Here is a 21,739-nt window from a genome sequence, read left to right on the forward strand (position 1 = left end):
GCCCGGAAGTGACGCTCGGCGGCCGCGAACGGCCGCTCCCCGCCGGGATGCCGCTCGTGGTGTTGTGCGGGCTGCCGTACAGCGGCAGGAGCCGGCGCGCCGAGGAGCTGCGCGGGGCGCTGGCGGCCGAGGGCCGCGCGGTGTGCGTGGTGGACGACGCGGCGGTGCTGGGCGCGGAGGACGCGACCGTGTACGGCGACTCCGCCCGGGAGAAGGCGTTGCGCGGCGCCCTGCGAGCCGCGGTGGAGCGGCGCCTGAGCCGCCGCGACGTGGTCATCCTGGACTCGCTTAACTACATCAAGGGCTTCCGCTACGAGCTCTACTGCCTCGCGCGGGCGGCGCGCACCCCACTCTGCTTGGTGTATTGCGTGCGGCCGGGCAGTGTGAGCGCGGGGCCTCGGGCGGCGGCGGACCCTGGCCGGAATGGCGGTGCGGGTCAGAGGCCGCGCGCTGAGGACGGAGGGAGACCCCTGGCGGCGGGCGCCGCGGTCCGCAGGGAGCCCTGGGCCGCCAAGCCTCAGGAAGCGGAGCAGGAGACCGCGGCGCCCGCTCTCCCGGCTCTTGGGACTCCAGAATTCGAAGAATCTGCAAACCTCGGGTCCAGTGCGTCTTACCCCCCCGAGCTTATGGAAGCCCTGAGGGTGCGCTTTGAGGCTCCAGACTCTCGGAACCGCTGGGACCGACCGCTGTTCACCTTGGTAGGCTTAGAGGCGCCGTTGCCCCTGGCCGAGATTCGGGCTGCCTTGTTTGAGAACCAGGCCCCTCCGCCTCATCAGTCTACACAGTCCCAGCCCCTTGCCTCCGGCAGCTTTTTGCACCAGTTGGATCAGGTCACGAGCCAGGTGTTGGCGGGACTGATGGAAGCGCAGAAGAGCGCGGTCCCTGGAGACCTGCTTAAGCTTCCTGGCACCACGGAGCACCTGCGGTTTACCCGGCCTTTGACCATGGCAGAACTGAGTCGCCTCCGCCGCCAGTTTATTTCCTATACCAAGATGCATCCCAACAATGAGAACCTGCCTCAGCTGGCCAACATGTTTCTGCAGTATCTGAGCCAGAGCCTGCACTAGGGGCGGGGGGGGGGGGGGGGGGGGGCGTGGCTCCTCGTCTAACCTCCACTACCCTAAGTTTCTTGATCGACTAATTTCTTTATTTTAAAAAAAAATTTTTTTAAATTTATTTATGATACTCACAGAGAGAGAGAGAGGCAGAGACATAGAGGGAGAAGCAGGCTCCATGCACCGGGAGCCCGACGTGGGATTCGATCCCGGGTCTCCAGGATCGCGCTCTGGGCCAAAGGCAGGCGCCAAACCGCTGTGCCACCCAGGGATCCCTTGATCGACTAATTTCAGTGTCTGCAGGGCATGTTGATGTGTGGTGGCAGAGCTGCTGTGATTGATTTACTCACACTTTCCTCTGTGCTAGGCCTTGTGTTTACAGCATAGATTGAAACTAAAGAAAAGAGAGAACTGGCTCGGAGGATCTTGGCAAATTTCTCCAGGGGACAGTCAGGTGGACAGAGTTTGTTTAGATTGGGTTCTACTTGACATATCAGACATGGATTTTCCCCATCTGAACTGTGGGAGCACAGACTGGATGGGTGGGTTGTCTTAAAACAGTTATGAACAAAACCTGAAGATGGCTCAGGTCTGCATCTGTACTGGCCTTTCTTTCATATCATAATTTTTTGAGTACTCTGCCTACTTTTTGCTAATCTGTCCCGGAGCCAAAGGTCACAGATATATCCACGGGTTTCTGTGCTTGGGAAGCTTTGGTTTTGGTGGAAGTGAAAGACAACTACTATTTCATCTAATAAAATCTTTTAGGAGAAGAAAGTTGGCTGGAATCTTTTTCACTTAATATAACTTAATGTTATTCATGTAACTTACTTAATATATGTGTATCTGAATGTTACGTCACTATTATGCCTTTGACCAAAGTAGTGCTTTGGCAGTGCTTAGTGAGAGACTATATATTTTGCTCTAGCTTAGGGCAATTAACACTTCTATAACTGTTGTGCTTCATTCTGTATTTCAAGGCAAGTATCACCGTAAGCTTCTTTAATTCTTTCATTGATTTCCTTAAATGGTGGGTACCTACCTTACCAGTACTTGTGATTTTCTTTTTTTTTTAATTTCTTTTTATTGGAGTTCAATTTGCCAACATATAGCATAATACCCAGTGCTCATCCCATCAAATGCCCCCCTCAGTGCCCGTCACCCAGTCACCCCAACCCCCGCCCACCTCCCTTTACACCACCCCTTGTTCATTTCCCAGAATTAGGAGTCTCTCGTGTTCTGTCTCCCTCACTGTTATTTCCCAAACATTTTCTCTCCTTTCTCCTTTATTCCCTTTCACTATTTTTTATATTCCCCAAATGAATAAGACCATATAATGTTTGTCTTTCTCTGATTGACTTATTTCACTCCGCATAATATCCTCCAGGTCCATCCCTGCGAAGCAAATGGTGGGTATTTGTCGTTTCAAATGGCTGAGGTAATATTCCATTGTATACATACACCACATCTTCTTTATCCATTCATCTTTCAATGGACACCGAAGCTCCTTCCACAGTTTGGCTGTTGTGGACATTGTTGCTATAAACATTGTGGTGCAGGTGTCCTGGTATTTCATTGCATCTGTATCTTTGGGGTAAATCCCCAGCAAGCACTTGTGATTTTCAAAGATAAATTAGAGGTAGTCTTTGCCCATGAGAACTAATAGTTTGGTGAAAAATACACACATGTAGACATGATTATGGGATGAAAAGGGCTGGTGGTTGCAGGATGAAGACAGAATGCTTTGGAAACCCAGAGGAGGAAAGGACTAATTAGCTGTTTGAGAGAAGGTCGTTTTGGGAAAGCTTCACAGAGGGTGAAGGCCATAGGTTTTGTAGGCCATAAGGTCTCTGTTGCAGCTTATTAACTGTAGCACATTGTAGCACAAGAGCAGCCATATACAGTAAGTATGCAACAGTATATTTTAATACTACACCGAAAGGTAAAGTATGTTTATTCTTAACATACCACAAGGTACTATTTTTTAATTTGTTTTTCAACCATTTAAAAATGAAAAGGAATTTGTATCTGACAGCTCTACAGAAGCAGGTAGTGTGTTGAATCAGGTCTACAGACCCTAGTTTGCTGATGTCTGCTCTAGAAGGATAAATAGAAGTTTGCTTAGGAGAGAGGAGGGAGCAAGGCATTCTAAACTGCTCTGTAAGTGCATGGAGCTATTAAAAGGATGGGCTGCCTTGGTTGGTCATGTGTTTCTTCAGGCAGTCTGGACCACCCTTTGTTATATGAAATATATTGGATATATTATAATTATATATAACGTATTAGATGATACATTATAATTCCGGAATGAAATGGAGGCTTGGCCTAGGCAGCTTGTAAGGCCTTTTCCAACCTCTTCTCTGATTTAAAGTTAGTTAATTATTGATTGTGGATTGCCATCCTAAAATGAAGTAGACAGTAACAGAAAGAGCATTGGTTTTGGTGTCAGACTTCATGAATTAGTAAGTGGCAGAACCTAGGTTTTTTGGGGCCATATATTTAATCTCTTAGGAGTCTTAGTCTCAATTTTCTCATTTCTATTTGAGAACAGTAATAGTATATACCTTAGGATTGTTGTGAGGATTTATTTATTTTAAAAGATTTGTTTATTTATTTGAGAGAGAACACAAGCAGGGGAAGGGGCAGAGGGAGAAGGAGAAACAGACCCTCTGCTGAGCAAGGAGCCAGTAGTCCCAGGGCTTGACCCCAGGACTGTGAGGTCGTGACCTGAAACAAAGTCTGATGCTTAACTGACTGAGCCACCAGGCGCCCCTGTAGTGAGGAATTATTATTATTTTTTTAAGATTTTATTTATTCATGAGAGACACAGAGAGAGAGGCAGAGACAACAGGCAGAGGGAGAAGCAGGCTCCATGCAGGGAGCCCAACATGGGACTCAATCCTGGGGCTCCAGGATCAGGCCCCAGGCTGAAGGCAGCATTAAACCACTGAGCCACCTGGGCTGCCCTGTAGTGAGGATTTAAATGATATAATGCATGTAAAGTACATAGCGCAATGTATAAAATGGTTAGATTTTGGCTATTATTACTGTGATTACTTAGATCCCACTTCTCACATAAGTTTGCCCTGTTTGGTTTATAAGCTTTTACAAGTATTAGAGGCACAGATCCATCCCAGATTTGTAGTAGGTCTCTAATGAAGTAGGTAGTAGGTCTCTAATGAAGTAGCTGAATAATTCATTTGACAGTTTCTAAATTAATTATGTATATTTGGAATAGTGCCTGCTACATAGTAAATGCTACATAAGTGTTTGTTATCAGTAATATTCTATGTGCCAGATGTAAGGCATGTGGAAAGAGCTAAGTTCTTAACCTTAGGAAACCCCAAGTCTGGGAGCTCCTGGGTGGCTCAGTCAGTTAAGTTTCCGACTCTAGGTTTCATCTCAGGGTCGTGAGCTCAAGCCCCATTGAGATCAGCCTCAGTGTGGAGCCTGCTTAAGATTCTCCCTGCTCCTGTACCCGCTCCTTCCCGCCACATGTTTGTGCTCTCCCTAAATAAATAAATAGATCTTTAAAAACAAAAAAAGAGGGGTGCCTGGGTGTCTCAGTTGGTTAAGCATCTGCTTAGGGCTCAAGTTGTGATCTCTGGGTCCTGGGATCAAGCCCTGCTTTGGGCTCCCTGCTCAGCGGGGAGTCTGGTTCTCTCCCACCCACCCCCACCTTTTTCTTTCCTTTTTTTTTTAAAGATTTTATTAATTATTCATTCATTCATTCATTCATTCATTCATGAGCGACTCAGAGAGAGAGAGGCAGAGACACAAGCAGGCTCCATGCAGGGAGCCTGACATGGGACTCAATCCGGGGTCTCCAGGATCAGGCCCTGGGCTGAAGGCGGCCCTAAACCGCTGAGCCACCCGGGCTGCCCTACTCCCCCCCCCCCCATCTCTCCCTTTTTCTCTCCCTCTCTCTGTCTCTCTCCCTTCTCTCTCTACATCTTCCCCAACTTGTGCTCTCTCTCACACTCTCTCTCAAATAAATAAAAAATCTTAAAAAAAAAAAAGTCTTTCAGGGAGACAGGTAAGTAATAGAGTTCAAGGCAGTAAATGCATCGATTGTATTCTACAGTGTATGGTGGTCTGGTGATGCAGGGGTTGGATGATGAAGAAAGCCCCTGGCTGCTTACATAGCGCTCTCCTACAAGTTGGCATTGAGCCTTGACAACATAAGAGCTTCATCTGGCCAAGGCTGGTTCAGGTGGATTGTCTTGTTTATCATTTAAAAAAGAAAAAGATTTATAAATCTTTTGATTGTAAAAATTACATTTAATTATAGAAAATACAGAAAAAGTGTAAAATCCACAATCCCATTATCTAGGAAAAACTGCTATTATATTTTGGTACATTTCTGTCGTTTCCTTTTAGGCTCTTTTCCTCTGTATATAGTTGTAATTTTAATCCAGACTACAGATGATAATTTTATATTCTGGTTTGGTTTATTTTATTTATTTATTTATTTATTTATTTATTTATTTATTTCATTTATTTAAGATTTTTATTTATTTGTGAGAGACACAGGGGGAAAGAGAGAGAGAAAGAGGGGTGGGGGGAGGGCAGAAACATAGGCAGAGGAAGCAGGGAGCCTGCTGCGGGACCTGGACTCAATCCCAGGACTCCAGGAACACGCCCTAGGCCAAAGGCAGGTGCTACACTGCTGAGCTACCCAGGCATCCCTGTTTTTTTTGTTTTTGTTTTTTTTGTTGTTTTGTTTTGTTTTGTTTTAAGTAAGCTCTATGCCCAACATGGGCTTGAACTCATGACTGTATCAGGAGTCACATGCTATACTGACTGAGTCAGCCAGGCACCCCATTCTAGTTTTTAATTTGATATAACTGAAAAATTTTACTAACATTTTCAATGATTACATAACCATATCTAGAAATACTGTAATTTGATGTTCTCTTCTACAGTCTCCCTAGCTTTAGGCCCAAATTTGCAGAATTTACAGGAATGTCAGAACTTACCAATAGTTTTATTACAATAATCTATATTGAATATTTAGGTTGCCGAAAATTTTTTTTAATCTAAATCATACTAATAAACGTCTTTGTACATTAACCTTGTCTTTATAAGGTGGTCATTAGGATAGACATAAAGAAATGGAATTACTAGATTGTAATTTTTTTGTTATCTTTTTAAGTGGCTTACCTCTGATGGTGATTATCCATAAGTCCTGGTGTGGAGCTTGCAAAGGTAAGTGCAAATAATCAAACTTCAAATGTGTTCTTTTTTTTTTTTTAATTTTATTTATTTATTCATGAGAGACACAGAGAGAGGGGGGGCAGGCAGAGACACAGGCAGAGGGAGAAGCAGGCCCATGCAGGGAGCCCGACGTGGGACTCGATCCCGGGATTCTAGGATCACACCCTGGGCTGAAAGTGGCACTAAACCGCTGGCCCACCCAGGCTGCTCTCAAATGTGTTCTTAAATAGTAACACTTTAAAAATACTAGCACAGATTTTGTCCTAGCACTGCTGATTGCTTTAAGGAATACCAAAGAAATATATGACATAGATTCCTTTCCCTCAAGAAGTTTGCAGTTATCTTTGCAAGGGGTTGGAGGGTAAAGCAATTGAGATATGATGAGGGAGAGTATGGGATTAGAGCTACAGTAGTCAATGGAGAATAGATATAGGAAACTGAAATAGAGACATAAGAAGTGATTAGGGAAGTCTTCCTGGAGGAAGTGGGAACAAAATTACAACCCACGTTTATTTGTGGTCTGTGTTCTTTCTGCTGTGCCACCTTACTGCTTTCCAGGCTTTTTTTTTTTTTTTTTCCTTTATTTGGTATGCTATACTTAACAAAATCCTAGTTAGAAAAGGAGCATAAAATTAATGTAAATAGTGTAATTATATGTATATGTGGTAATGTTATTCTATTGTCTATTACTTCAATAGAAGTTATTGAAATGTGGCTATAAAAAGCAAATAGAAACTCATATGCCATTATTCTATATTTATGATAAAAGCTTCAGAGAAATGAAGTCAGTCGCTCCAGGTCACATACCTATGTTTGTAAGTGGCAGAAGCATGACCAGAGTTCAGGTGTCCTGATTTCTGGTTCTTAGGGTTTTTTTAAAAATAAAAAAAAAAGGTCCAGTTATTTGAATCAACTCAGCAAATTAGGGTTTGAATATGACAATGATGTTTTCTTCTATTCCAAAATCTTTTTCCCTCTAGCTTTAAAGCCCAAATTTGCAGAATCTACAGAAATTTCAGAACTTTCCCATAATTTTGTTATGGTGAATCTTGAGGTAAGACTTTGAGAGTTTCTCCTTGCTATGATTTTAAGTCTTTGCTGTTTTAAAATTATCATCATTAGTGGTGTAAAATCATATTCAGCGGATCTGGCTTCGTTATGAGAGCGTTTTCCTCTTGAACTCTAATACTAAATCTTGTGTCAGTGTAGAAAGCCATCCAGCCTCCATTTGTTGGAGGAAGAAGAGAGAAATTGGATAAGATAACTAAATTTTAAGGTCCCTTCAATCTTAGTCTATGATTATGACATGTTTTACATCTTTTTTTTTTTTTTTTTTTTTATGTTTTACATCTTTGTGTGGCTAAACTGAAAGTATAGTAGTAACACATGCAGGACACAGAACCCTGCAAAATGTGATGCAGCTGAGCCCCTTCTCTGTGCTGGGCTTGTATGTAAAACCTTTCTGTTTCATGAACTATCCTTTATGTACTTGACATAGATTACAGGTCTTGTAGTCTCAAGTCAGAATATCAGATTTTAGAAGGGATTTTTCGGCCACTGGTAATAGCCATTTTACAGAAAGAGCATCTTGGGACCGAAGGAATGAGTTGATTTAGTCAAGATCGTAGAGCCAAGTGATAAGAATAGGTACTATGACCTAGCTATGCTTCCTTTTAGGCTGTACTCTTCAAATGAGGGATGTTTAGATGCTCTATGATGCAACTTCTAGCCCTGAGTTTCTATAAAGATAATATTTACTTACACATAGGACTGGAAGTCTTTTGAGCATGTTAATGGGGAATGTTGAGGCAGCTAAGGGATTGCTTATGTAACTAGTGGATAGCCTGAATGCTGACACACCTCACTCAAGGCAAAATTATATTACAGTTTGAAGAAATCCCATTTAACTCCTAAATATTTGGGATCCACACCAAGAATGACAAAATTACTATTTATTTCTTATGCATATGAACTAAGTTCATATGCATCACTTTCTAAGTTAGAATCACCACTCAGAGGAAACAGAAATGCCTTCAGTGAGCATACTGCAAATTCAGAGATTTTAAAGGAAAGCTAATTATGTGGTCATATCTCCTGGGAGGACTGTAACTCCATAATTATAGCTAAAATGTTTGTCTCATTACTTCATTGATTCAAGAAATACTGTGTGCAAGTCAGTGATGTCGATATTGGGAATCAGCAATGGAAAAACAGACAAAATTCCCTGTACTCACTGAAATTACATATGGGAAATTGAATATGGGGAGATAGACTAGTTAAAATATGTCAGATGGTGGCTAAAAGTGAAGGGTGGAAGGGATACTTTGCAATTTTAAGTAGATGGTTAGAAAAGAAGGTGACATTTGAACAAAGATTTGAAACCAAAAAGGGAGTGAGCTACATGGATAATAGAGGAAGTATGTCCTGGCAGGGGAAAGAGCAAGTACAAAGGCCTAAGTGAGGTGCATGCCTGGCTTGTTTAATGACAAAACAGCAAGCAAGTTAGTGTGGTTGAAAAAGACTGAACAAGAGGTAGGACATAAAGTTAGAGAGGTGCCCAGGTAGCGGATTACATAGGGCCTCTTAGGCTACTGCAGGGACTTGGGGTTTTATCCTGAGAGAGAGGGGAAGCCACTAAAAGGTTTTTGTTTAAAGTTTTATTTATCTGAGAAAGAGCAAGGTGGAGGGGCAGAGGGAGATAGAGTCTTAAGCAGACTCTGCACTGAGCGTGGAGCCTGACCCAGGGCTTGATCTCCTAACCCTGAGATCACAACCTGATCCAAAACCAAGAGTTGTAGGTTCAACTGACTGCCCCATCCAGGTACCCCACCACCTAAAGGTTTTGAAGAGAGAGAGGACATGACCTGACTTAAGGTTTACACTTAAATAGGATGAAGAGGAGCCAAAGGATGAAGATTTCAGCCCTGATGGGGGTTACATTCCACGAATCCTTTTTTTGGGTAAGGTAAAAGATCTTAATCTGGGGATCTGTGATGTGGAAGGAGAGATAGAGGAGTGAAGAAGGCACTGATTCCATATAGTGAAACTATGCAAGGATGGCTAAAAACAAAAACAACCAGTTTCTGGAAAGTCAGGGAGTTCTGAATGCCAGAACTTCAAACCTGAAGGAAAATTTTTTCCATTAACTGTCTTTGTGATCAGTGACAGAGTACTGGAATCATCCATTATTCATCTGTGTATTAGCTGTATGTCAAGCACTGGGCTCTACACTAGGCGGCTCTACAGGGACAGAGATAAGCCACAGTTCCTACCCTTGACCTCATAGCGCATCCAAGGGGTGGAGTACTATAACCAGACAGATATCTTTCCACAAACAATTTATAAAAGATGTTAATTTTTTTTTAAGATTTTTAATTTATTTATTCATGAGAGAGAGGCAGAAACACAGGCAGAGGGAGAAGCAGGCTCATGCCGGGAGCCCAATGTGGGACTCAGTCCCGGGACTCCAGGATCACGCCCTGGGCCGAAGGCGGGCGCTAAACCGCTAAGTCACCCAGGGATCCCCAAAAGATGTTAAATTTAATGACCATCTAATGTTTCCTCAGCATCCTGCTGGATTCTGTGTGTGTGTGGGGAGACAAATAGAAATATAGCATCCTACCATTATCAAGAAGAAAGGGAACGTGCCAGGAAGAGAGAACAGCATATGCGAAGGCACGGGAGACTTGAGTTCAGGGAGCTGCAAGGAATTCACTGTGATTATAGCATAAAACACAGGGGTAGAGTGGTGAGCTAATGGGCTGCGAAGTGGGGAGGTCTCATTTCCTAGCAGGCCTAATGTACTATATAGCATTTGAAATACCTCTCTAATTACTATAATCATTGTGCCGTTTTGTCCACAATAGATCCCAGTGGCAAGGTGCATCCTGAAATCATCAATGAGAATGGAAACCCCAGCTACAAGTATTTCTATGTCAGTGCTGAGCAAGGTATGGCTACGTAGAGAGAGAGAGGAGGGAGACTTGCTGCTAAATTTAACTAGGATGAACCCCATGCAGTGTCTGTGGGAGGAGGCTGGATTCCACGCGTGAGCTGAGCATCCCTAGCAAGAACAGCTTTTGGCTAGAATCTTTGTGGAACAGAGGAGAAAGATGAGACTGAGCCCCTTCCCTCGCTGCTTACAGTGCAGTATGGCGCTAACTGAATCACAGGAAACTGAAGAACTGAGGCTCATGGAGATAGTCACTTGCCTGTGGTCTCAAAATTAAGTTGCAGAGCTGGAATTTCTGTCCAGAACTTAAGTTTTTTTCCTACTGTGCTAACACTACTCTTCCTAAAGAATGCAAAGGAGTTGATCAAGTCTAAAAGGTATCATGATAGTAAGCTTTAACTGGACCTAAGAAGGCTAAGAATTTGTCTCTATGGACAGATATGAGGGTGGGGCATAGGGTGGGGGGTGGCCCTACATGGAGAGTCCACAGGCTTGCGGGAGGACACAGTGCCTGGACTGAATCCTGAGGAATGAGCCCTAGCCAGCAGATAAATGCAAAAAGCACGTTCCAGGCAGAGAGAACAGCATCAGCACAAATAGGTGAAGGGAAGTTGAAATCATGTCATGCCTTCTTGTTCTCTAATCCTTGAACACAACCATTCTATTTTTTTTTTTTTAACACAACCATTCTAGAGGCCAGGATTGGAATCCCTGCTAAGTACCGTCCCTGTTTTCCTTCCAAAGTTCCTCCTATCATGTATAGGAGAGGGTTGTTGGCTAAGTTGCCACATGTCTCGCATTGCCATGCTGTCGGGTTGTTGATCGCTTTATGTTCTGAGTACTTGGAACTCTTATTTCTCAGAACAGGGAGAGGAAAGAGATCTGGAGAGGTTATCTCCTTGCCATGGGTAAGGAGCATGTCTTCTTCCTTACCTAACTGCAGATCATCAGAGGCTGGTATATTAGAAAGAACCTTCCCACATGGGAAAGGCGGCTAGATTTTAGGTCGCCAACTCTTGACCCTTGAGTTCACCTTCCCTTTAGTATTTCATCCACCTTACCATTGCTATCTCCACACTGCTATCATCTTTCAACACAGTAGTCCAAATGTGGACCCAAGACCCTTGCCTGAATCCCCCATGGCTCAGCTGACATGAAACTGGAACGTCAAGCCTGGCTTTACAAAAGGCTTAGACAAAGCAAAAGAGAAATAACAAACTGTACTACCTGGCTCTTAACGCGGCTGTAGGCTTCCTTTCTGAGATTTATAGAATGCGGCTCAACCCAGCCCCTGGCCTGTCACTGTCTGGAGAGCCTGTACCCAAACAGCTGCCCCCCTTGAAGCTGAATCAACAGGGGAGATGTCCTGAGACAAGTTTCAGCTCTTTTCTTTTTTGACTGAGAACTTGGTTGCTTTTCTGTATAGTTGATGCTAGCAATGACTCCCTCCCTCATTGGAGGCCATACCCCCTCCGAGCACACGCACACACTCATCTGTAACTTCCACAGAAAATGAAACAAACACAGCAGTCATTCAAATAATATGACGGGGGGTGGTGGGAGGGTTTTCTATTCCCTTAATGACAAGTGAACATCTGTAGCCTGTGACGGGGATTCAGCCCTAATCCTGGAGGAGAAACCATAGTAACTAGTAGTATTTTTGTAGCGTTTCATAATTTATAAAGCCTTTTTGTGATCCTGTGTGAAGTAAGTAGCGTTACCTCATTTTATAGATGAGGAAACCAATACAAAGAGATAAATGACTTTCCAGGACTAAAATCCAGAACTAGACCTTGAGTCCAGATCCTGTCATATTTCTCCTATAGTAAAAATCTACATTAGTTGTCAAATGTTAGACATTAAAAACCTGTTTCATACTCTTCCCCCCCTTGAGTCCAGATCCTGTCATATTTCTCCTATAGTAAAAATCTACATTAGTTGTCAAATGTTAGACATTAAAAACCTGCTTCATACTCTTTCCCCCCCCTTGAGTCCAGATCCTGTCATATTTCTCCTATAGTAAAAATCTACATTAGTTGTCAAATGTTAGACATTAAAAACCTGCTTCATACTCTTTCCCCCCCCTTGAGTCCAGATCCTGTCATATTTCTCCTATAGTAAAAATCTACATTAGTTGTCAAATGTTAGACATTAAAAACCTGCTTCATACTCTTTCCCCCCCCTTGAGTCCAGATCCTGTCATATTTCTCCTATAGTAAAAATCTACATTAGTTGTCAAATGTTAGACATTAAAAACCTGCTTCATACTTTCCCCCCCTTGAGTCCAGATCCTGTCATATTTCTCCTATAGTAAAAATCTACATTAGTTGTCAAATGTTAGACATTAAAAACTTGCTTCATACTTTCCCCCCCTTGAGTCCAGATCCTGTCATATTTCTCCTATAGTAAAAATCTACATTAGTTGTCAAATGTTAGACATTAAAAACCTGCTTCATACTCTTTCCCCCCAACCTTTATTCCACAGTTGTTCAGGGGATGAAGGAAGCTCAGGAGAGGCTGACGGGGGATGCCTTCAGAGAAAAACATCTTGAAGATGAGTTGTAACATGAATATGTCCCTTCTTTCATCAAAGTTAGTGTTCTGGAAGGAAAGCAGCAGGGAAGGGAATATTGAGGAATTGCTCAGGACAATTCAACCGACCAGGAAGCCTTGCTCCTGTCTACGTGGGAAGGAGCGCTGTCACTGTGGAAGACTTCTGCTGACAGGAGCTGGTCTCCACGTCTGTGGATCCAGCACAGCACGGCACACTTCCTTCTGCCCCCTCCTAGATGTCTGTTCGTCATGGAATGTAAAGAATGACAGCTTTTGACACAAAACTTGAGCCATTTGGAGATTTACTCCTCATACGTCAATATTTGAATCTTTTTCCGTTTCCTCCCGCTTTATTCACCTTGATGGTGAAAGGAGACCGGTAGCATCTTTTCTACAGTATTAAAATTGCAGAAGTAGTTTCTCATTTAAAACAACAAACTCAAATATAAATCAGTAATTCTATGCCCGCCAGAGACCAGCCTGTTTCTTCTCCTTTTCTCCTGGGAATAATCTTGGGCTTCTTCCTGAATCCTGGCAACTTCCATCCTCTTCTACTGCTTGGGCTTCCCTGTTTGCACGCATGTGTGTGCAGGAATGGCTGTGTGCTCGGACTCAGTCCCAGCTGGAAGCATGCTCTGCCCCGTTACTGTTCCGGAAACAGAAACCTTCAAGCCCTAGGTGGAGCCATTTTTGTCAAGTCATCAACTGTATTTTTGTACTGAGGTTAACAAAAAAAATTAAAAATATTAATTGTTCCATTAAATTTTAATAAAACTTTGAAAGGAAATGTGTTGTGATGGCCTTTTTGTTATTGGAGAGTGGAGGAAGGGATGGAGATCACTTCAGGAAGACTAACCGTGATGGCCCAATCTAGGACTCTTCCCACTCCTCCTCCCACATCCAAATGGGCATCAGAGCTCATCTCTTCTGCTATTTAAGTAGCTGAATTCCCTCTGTCCCCTCTGTCACTGTTTCCGTACAAGGCAGGGTTTTTCTGTTTCCCAGACTGTTTATTGTGACAACCTCTTAACTTGCGTACTTACGTCAAGTACACAGGATTGTACTCCTACAATCCATCCCCTTTGCCTCATTGATCTGTTCAAAATGCAAAGGTGACATTGTCACTCCCTACTTTTTTTTTTTTAAGACTTTATTCATTTATTCATGAGAGACAGAGAGAGAGGCAGAGACACAGGCAGAGGGAGAAGCAGGCTCCATGCAGGGAGCCCGACGTGGGACTCGATCCCGGGTCTCCGGGATCAGGCCCTGGGCCGAAGGCAGAGCTAAACCACCGAGCCACCTGGGCTGCCCTGTCACTCCCCTACTTAAAATGTTTCTGGCCACCTCAAGACAATAGGATTAACATAAGGAAATATTTGGGCCTCGGTATGTACCAGGCACTCTTCTAAGTGCTGTGTGTGTGTGTTATCCTATTTCCTTTTATTATGGTCCTAACAGCCCTATGAGAAAGGTATATAACAATCCTCATGTTACAGAGGAATTTAAGGTACACGGTGAAACTGAGGCACAGAAGAAAGTCAAGATCTTTACCATGGCCTTTAAGAAGCTGCCTACTTCTTCAACTGCATTTGTTCCCAATCCTGTCTTCGCATTTTGTGTTGTGACACCAAGTTTCTTCAGGTTCCCCTTGGCAACATGCTTTCTTATGCTTATGTGTCTTTGCTTGGCTTGCTTTCCACTGCCCCCTCTTCCTGAGAGTCTTTCCTGATTCCTCTCATGAGGATAAAGTGTCCTTGTACCTACCCCCACAAGCACATCAGTCCTGGCCCCCCACTACATGATACTGTAGTTCTCTGCACACTTAACAGCTGTCATCAGGTAGCCATGCTTCTCTAGGGCAGAGATTATTCCCCTGGCCTACGTACCAAGGTACATTGAATGTCGTTGAATGTGGTTTCAAGTGAATTGTCAACCTCCATGGTAGGTTCTTTTCATCCATTCTCTTGACAGTTCTGTGGGATAGGTATTGTTACCCTCATTTATGGAAAAGGAAACTGGAGAGGGAATTGGCTTGCCCGCAGTTTCTAGACAAGTAAATACTGGATTCTAACCATGCCTATCTTATTTCAAATTCATGCTTTTCTGCACCACATTGCATTATCTCCTTTATGTTCCAAGGTGGGACTCAGAACAGTAGTTTTCAATCTGAGGTACATAAAGACTTTAGAAGAGATACATGGACACAGAAACTTGAGTGAATTGATACTCAGATCTTCATTTTCTTAAAAGTGATTTCCCAGGATTCCTCAAAAAATTAAACATATAATTACCATATGGTGCACCAATTCCATCTCTGAGAATATACCTGAAATAATCAAATGCAGGGACTTGAGTAGATATTTACACACCCACGTTCCAGCATTTTTTTTACAATAGCCAAAAGATGGAAGCAATTCAAGTGGTCCTCCATGGACGAATGGATAAACAAAATGTGATGTATGCATACAATGGAAGATAGTCTTAAGAAGGAAATTCTGATGCATGCTACAACATCAATGAACCTTGCAGACATTCTGCTAAGTAAAACAAGCCTGTCACAAAAGGATAAATATTGTATGATTACACTCATACGAGGTACCAAATTCATAGTCAAAGTAGAATGTGGTTGCCAGGGGCTGAGGGAATAGAGAGCTAGTATTTACAGAATTTCAGTTGAGAAAGATGATAAAATTCTAGAGGTGGACGGTGGTGATGGTTGCATAACAATATGCATGCACTTAATGCCATAGAAGTGTACACTTAAAAGTGGTTTAAATGGTAACTTGTAGGTATGTTTATCTTATCACGATTAAAAAAAAATACTTCCCAGAATACGTTCCCACCTCCCTTTCTACTATTCACCTTTTCCCCACTTTACAGGAGAAAAACATACTTCTCATCTTGAATCTTACTATGGTGCGTTACCCTATTATGTAAAAACCTCTAGGGTACCAAAGGAAAACTGAATTAGTACCAAGCCTATATGATTAGTCTTTTTGTCCTGTCCATGGTTCTGTCTTTTTTTTTTTTTTTTTTTTTCATGGTTCTGTCTTAAGCATAGTTCTGTCAGGAGCAAAACTTGACATTAGAAATGGGCAGTTTGTGCTATTTGGAGATGTTTTGAATTCAGACAAGTCGTATAGTGGAAATGTTGAAAACTTACTTCTTCCAGTCCCCAATTATTATTTAGAAAGGCATTTCTCCCGAGGGAGAATTCCAAGAAAGCATAGAAGCATCCAGGTGACAAACTCAGGACAAGTCTTTACCTCCTAGAATTTAGAATTAATCTTAGAATTTGGAACTAGGGGGCAGCCCCGTGGCTCAGCGGTTTGGCGCCGCCTTCAGCCCAGGGCCTGATCCTGGGGGGCTCCCTGCATGGGGCCTGCTTTTCCCTCTGCCTGTGTCTCTGCGTGCTCTCTCTCTCTCTCTCTCTCTCTGTGTGTGTGTGTGTGTGTGTGTGTGTGTCTCATGAATAAATAAATAAAATCTTAACATAATTTGGAACTAGAGTAGTTGTCATAGAGATTTATGTTAACATGTTTATTTGAAACAAAAAATGGAATTACAATGTTGCTGGGCAAAAACTTAACAGATACTTCACAAAAGATATATCAATAGCCAATAAGCATATTATTAGGCATCAAAGAAAAGCAGATTAGAACTAGGAGATGCCATTTCCTACCTGCTGGAATTGCTAAAATTAAAAAGACTGATGAGGGGCACCTGGGTGGCTCAGTGGTTGAATGTCTGCCTTTGGCCCAGGGCGTGATCCCGGGGTCCCAGGATCAAGTCCCACATCGGGCTCCCCCGTGCCTGTGTCTCTCCCTCTGTGTCTCTCATGTGCAAATAAATAAAAGGCAAGTAGTTAAGTATTTGATAAGTCTTTTTGGTATGCTTTCTAGAAACTGAGAAAGCGAATGGGCAACAAATCCTTTCACCAAGTAGATGCTTTCTATTTCTTTGCTTATAATGTGATTGAAAGTTGGCCTAATTGAATTATCAACTGGTACATCATTTGAAATTTTTGATGTTAGATCATTGTGATTTGGGCACATATAACTCAGTTAAGAGTTGAAAGACTTCAATGTCATTGCAATAACAAAACTCCTTCCTTCCATTCCCATGTATTTATTTATGTGAACATTTCTCAGCATTTCTATTTCTAAACGTAATAGGTACTGTTAAGAAAAATTGTTTGAAACTTAATGTTTTTGTAGAGCATTGTTGTAACAAGCTTGCATAAAGGGCTGTCTGATTTTCTAAGAGAATATAACTTAATTTGATTTACCATTTACTATTAAATAGGGCACAGACATTTTACAACTCAATGGAGTTAGATGTTAACTTATAAGAAAGTTAATTAGGTGAAAATAATTTCTTTCCCAGGGAGAATATAACTTTAAAAGTTGGCTCTATTGCCTTTCGGTCATTAACCGGTTTTATATTTGATTTGGCAGTCTTTTTTTTTTTTTTTTTTTTTGATTTGGCAGTCTTAATTCAGGATTCCTTTTTGTTACTGGCTATACACACACATATGTATATGCATACATTTCTCATATCCTCCTTTGAATTGGTTTTGTCATCTTGCTGGTCCTCATCAATGAGTTAATAAAAAATTTGGCATGTGCTCAGAAACTGTTTGAGAATTAAGTTTTTAACATTTTGAGAATTACTTTTGGTATTAAAAATAGAGTTAATGCTGAATCCTGCTAGCCATAAGTAACATTCTTCCCACAAATACATGAATCATATTTTTTAAAAGTTGTGTCACTAATAGATGCACTTTCAATAAAGTTTTCCTTTAAATTTAATAATCATCAGCATTTGTAATGCTTGTTTTTTCTTTTTTTTAAAGATTTTTATTTATTTATTCATGAGAGACACAGAGAGAGGCAGAGACATAGGCAGTGGGAGAAGCAGGCTCCATGCAGGGAGCCTGACGTAGGACTTGATCCCGGGTCTCTAGGATCAGACCCTGGGCTAAAGGCGGCGCTGAACTACTGAGCCACCCGGGCTGTCCCTGTAATGCTTGTTTTGATTGACATACTAATGATTTTTATAACTAAATCTGGAAATTAAAAAAAAATTTAACTCTTATGTTTTTAACTTAGTTTCCCTTAAAAGCAGGGCCTGAGATAAGGCCTTCTGTATAGGTCGTATATTACAGGAGGAGATTCTAGAGAACAGGAGTGGGGAGTGAAGCATAGTAGGGATGATCAAAACAGGGTTCATTATTGAGCTGGTTATCCTTCTTAGTCAAGGATTGCCTCAGAGGAGTTAATTTCCTAAGAAACTATACATATAGAGGTGACAGAGAGCCTTGAGGCAGAAAGCAAGAGATAAAGGAATGCAGCACTTTAAAAAAAAAAAAACTATCCTATAATCCTGTAATTGCACTACTAGATATTTACCCCAAGGATACAAAAATACAGATTGTATTATAGAGGCACATGCACCCTAATCTTTGTAGCAGCATTATTAACAACAACCAAACTATGGAAAGAGGCCAAATGTCCTTCAACTAATGGATGGAATATTACTCAGCTATCAAAAAGAATGAAATCTTGTCATTTGCAACGACAGGGACAGAGCTAGAGTGTATTATGCTAAGTGAAATAAAGTCAGTCAGAGAAAGACAAATACCATACGATTTCATTCATGTGTAAAATTTAAGAAGTAAAACATGAACATATAGAGCAGGGGAAAAAGAGAAAGAAGAAAAGAAACCATATAGACTCTTAACAATAGAGAACAAATTGAGGGTTGATAGAGGGAACTGGGTGGGGGTTGGGCTAGATGGGTAATGGGTTTTAAGGAGAGCACTTGTTATGATGAGCACTGGGTGTTGTGTGTAAGTAATGAACCAATGAATTCTACTCCTGAAATCAATATTGCACATATGTTAACTAGCATTTAAAGAAAGTTTGAAGAAAAAAAAAAGAGATACAGTGATAGGTACATATCCTCAATTTCCTAATGCAGTAGGTCACCACAGTGACAGCTAAAGGGGGATAAAAGAGGGCAAAAGATGTAAAATAAGGTATGAAAGTTATCTAACATAGTTTTTTTTTAAAGATTTTATTTATTTATTTATTTATTTATTTATTTATTTATTTATTTATTTATTTATGAGAGACATGGAGAGAGAAAGGCAGAGACACAGGCAGAGGGAGAAGCAAGCTCCATTCAGGGAGCCCCACATGGGACTCGATCTGGGGCCTTCAGGATCATGCCCTGAGCTGGAGGTGGCACTAAACCGCTGAGCCACCGGCGCTGCCCTCTAACATAGTTTCTTATAATCAAAAGAAATTTTAGTATTTTAATTCCAATTAAATACATATTTTTACTATAGAGAAGTATGGCATAGTGATCAATAAAAGAGTGTATTTTTTAAAAAGGTTTTTTTTTTTTTTTTTTGAGAGAGAAAGAGAGCACGACCAAGTGAGAGGGGCAGAGGGAGAAGCAGACTCCCCACTAAGCAGGGAGCCCAATGTGAGGCTCCATCCCAGATCCTGGGATCATGACCTGAGCCAAAGACAGATGCTTAACTGACTGAGCCACCCAGGCGCCTCAATAAAAGACTGTAAAGCATATAAAAGCATTTCATTTGGTTAAAATCCTGTGGGTATGGTGAAAGCAATACACGTTTAAGGAGAATCGGTGACAGAAAATTTACAACTGTTAAGAGCTTGTGTATGTATTAGTTTTAAGGGGATAAGGTGGGTATAACATTTCTGTGGCAGTTAGATTCTAGTGTATACAGTCTAAAAAGTGATGTAAGTTTTATTTTTGAATGTTAATATTTACACTATGCCAGAAATTATGTCCTTGGCAGTTATCTAATAAAACTTTTAAATATCAAGTTAAGTGTGTCAAAAGTACATAGTTTTCAAAATTCTTTTTTTTTTTAATTTTTATTTATTTATGATAGTTACAGAGAGAGAGAGAGAGGCAGAGACACAAGCAGAGGGAGAAGCAGGCTCCATGCACCGGGAGCCCGATGTGGGATTCGATCCCGGGTCTCCAGGATCGCGCCCTGGGCCAAAGGCAGGCGCCAAACCGCTGCGCCACCCAGGGATCCCTCAAAATTCTTTCAAGGATTATTCGACCTAAATTTATTTCAAGACTACTGGTTTCAAACATTCCTCATCTGATAGTGCAAATATTTATGTAGCACTGTGTGCCAGGAACTATTCTAAACCTTCCAGTGATATTTGCTCTTCTGATCCTGATAACGACCTGATGGATTGGGTTCTATTACCATCATTATCATCTCTGCTTTATAGATTGGAAACTGAGGCACACAGTGGATAAATAACTTACCCAAGCTAGTAGGTATCAGAGGGCAGTGATTTGAATGTGGGCAGTTTGGTGAATCCACCCTTTTAACCACCGTACCATCTGATGCAGTTTGTAGTCAACCCGCTCAAGGAATGTATCAGTGCCTAGCTATAGAAGGGGTCTAAATTTTCAGGATAACTAATACAGTTACAAAAAAAAGAAAACATAATTGTATATTCAAAAAACTTTTTTTCAAAACCCCTTTCTTCATGAAAACAGAAATTTTTTATAGTCAGAGCTGAGATTTTTCAGGTATTTGAGGTTTAAACTGGCAGATGTTTACATTTTTCTTTTTAAAAAGATTTATTTATCTTAAGGGGGAAGTGCAGAGGGAGAGAGAGAATCTTGAGCAGACTCCCTGCTGAGCGCAGAGCCCAGGGCAGGGCTCTATCCCTGGACCCTGAGGTCATGACCTGAGCCGAAATCAAGAGTCAGACGCTCAACTGGCTGAGCCCCCCACGTGCTCCTTACGTGTTTATTTTATTCACCCTTGGTGGCATCTGAATCTCAGAGAATCATGCAGTGTCATGGCGTTGCCCCAGCTGACATCATCCGAGACGGAGGGTATTCCTACCTGGCCCTGGCGCCTCCCTCCGTGAAAGCGCCTGCGGAGATGTCCGTCTTCCTCTCGGCCTCCAGGGGGCAGTCCACTCACTCGGTTCCTTGGTCTTGTCTGCAAGACCCCTCTGGCTCCTTCAACCCCTCACTGCACTTCTAGTCCCTTCTGTGGGCAGGAAAATTGACCGCCCTCCCGGGCCACTCAAGCAGGAGCGACTGCCCACTGTTAGGCGGCCTCTCCGGGCCTGGCGCTGAGGGGTGCTTGCCTCGGCTGCCCCCCTCGCCCCCAGCAGCAGCCGACCTGACGCCACAATCCGGAGGCTCCAGCCAGCTACTAAATCATAATCCTTATGGTTATACTGCTTTCCTCCTGTCGGGGATGAAGCAGGGACCTGACTTTATTGGAAGAGAGTCTTCGGGCAGCCCGGGTGGCTCTGCGGTTTGGTGCCTGCAGCCCAGGGCGGGATCCAAGAGGCCCGGGATCCAGGCCCTGCGTGGGGCCTGCTTCTCCCTCCGCCCGTGTCTCTGCCTCTCTCCCTCTCTCTATGTCTCTAATAAATAAATAAATAAATAAATAAATAAATAAATAAATAAATAAATAAAAAATAAATAATAAAATCTTTAACAGAAAAAAAAAAGGAAGAGTCTTAATATGGAATTTTCTCCCACCAAGCTGCTGCTGCTGCTTCTTCTTCTTCTTTTTAAAGATTTTATTTATTTATTCATGAGAGACACAGAGAGGGGGAGAGAGAGAGAGAGGCAGGTTCCATGCGGGGAGCCCCACGTGGGACTCGATCCTGGGTCTCTAGGATCACGCCCTGGGCTGAAGGCGGCGCTAAACCGCTGAGCCCCCCCACCAAGCTTCTACAGTGTCACCCCCTCTGTGGATTTTCAGTCTGCTTTATTTACCATCATGCTACCTGGCTCAATATTGCCTTGGAGGAGTGAACTCACATTACAGCGATGCTTGCATGTGAGACCTGGATTGTAAACTGGTCAGGGGTGGGAGGGGAGAGTCAGGAGCCTAGGAGGCGTCGGTTTTGAAGGCATGACCTTGCAGGTG

At 42.4% G+C, this 21,739-nt stretch overlaps 2 protein-coding genes across 2 annotated transcripts in view; both read left to right on the top strand.

Annotated features, from left to right (window-relative positions):
- Positions 1-13,564, top strand: part of TXNDC12 (thioredoxin domain containing 12) — a 29,627-nt gene extending 16,063 nt beyond the window's left edge. The window contains exons 3-7 of the mRNA XM_072772142.1: positions 6,211-6,263; positions 7,253-7,326; positions 9,163-9,232; positions 10,139-10,222; positions 12,710-13,564. Of these exons, the coding sequence (XP_072628243.1) occupies positions 6,211-6,263; positions 7,253-7,326; positions 9,163-9,232; positions 10,139-10,222; positions 12,710-12,789 (361 nt within the window). The 3' untranslated portion in view covers positions 12,790-13,564. The remainder of the gene's footprint in view (positions 1-6,210; positions 6,264-7,252; positions 7,327-9,162; positions 9,233-10,138; positions 10,223-12,709) is intronic.
- Positions 2-1,832, top strand: KTI12 (KTI12 chromatin associated homolog). The gene has a single exon (XM_072772124.1). It carries the CDS (start codon positions 48-50, stop codon positions 1,065-1,067), a length of 1,020 nt encoding a protein of 339 aa, XP_072628225.1. The 5' UTR covers positions 2-47; the 3' UTR covers positions 1,068-1,832.
- Positions 13,565-21,739: the final 8,175 nt, after the last annotated feature.

The sequence above is a fragment of the Canis lupus genome, chromosome 13 (genome assembly GCF_048164855.1).
Source record: "Canis lupus baileyi chromosome 13, mCanLup2.hap1, whole genome shotgun sequence".
NCBI classification, from domain to species: domain Eukaryota; kingdom Metazoa; phylum Chordata; class Mammalia; order Carnivora; family Canidae; genus Canis; species Canis lupus.

Excerpts from the sequence above, each read along its gene's own strand:
- KTI12 (XM_072772124.1), top strand. The coding sequence starts at position 48 with ATGCCGCTCGTGGTGTTGTGCGGGCTGCCGTACAGCGGCAGGAGCCGG.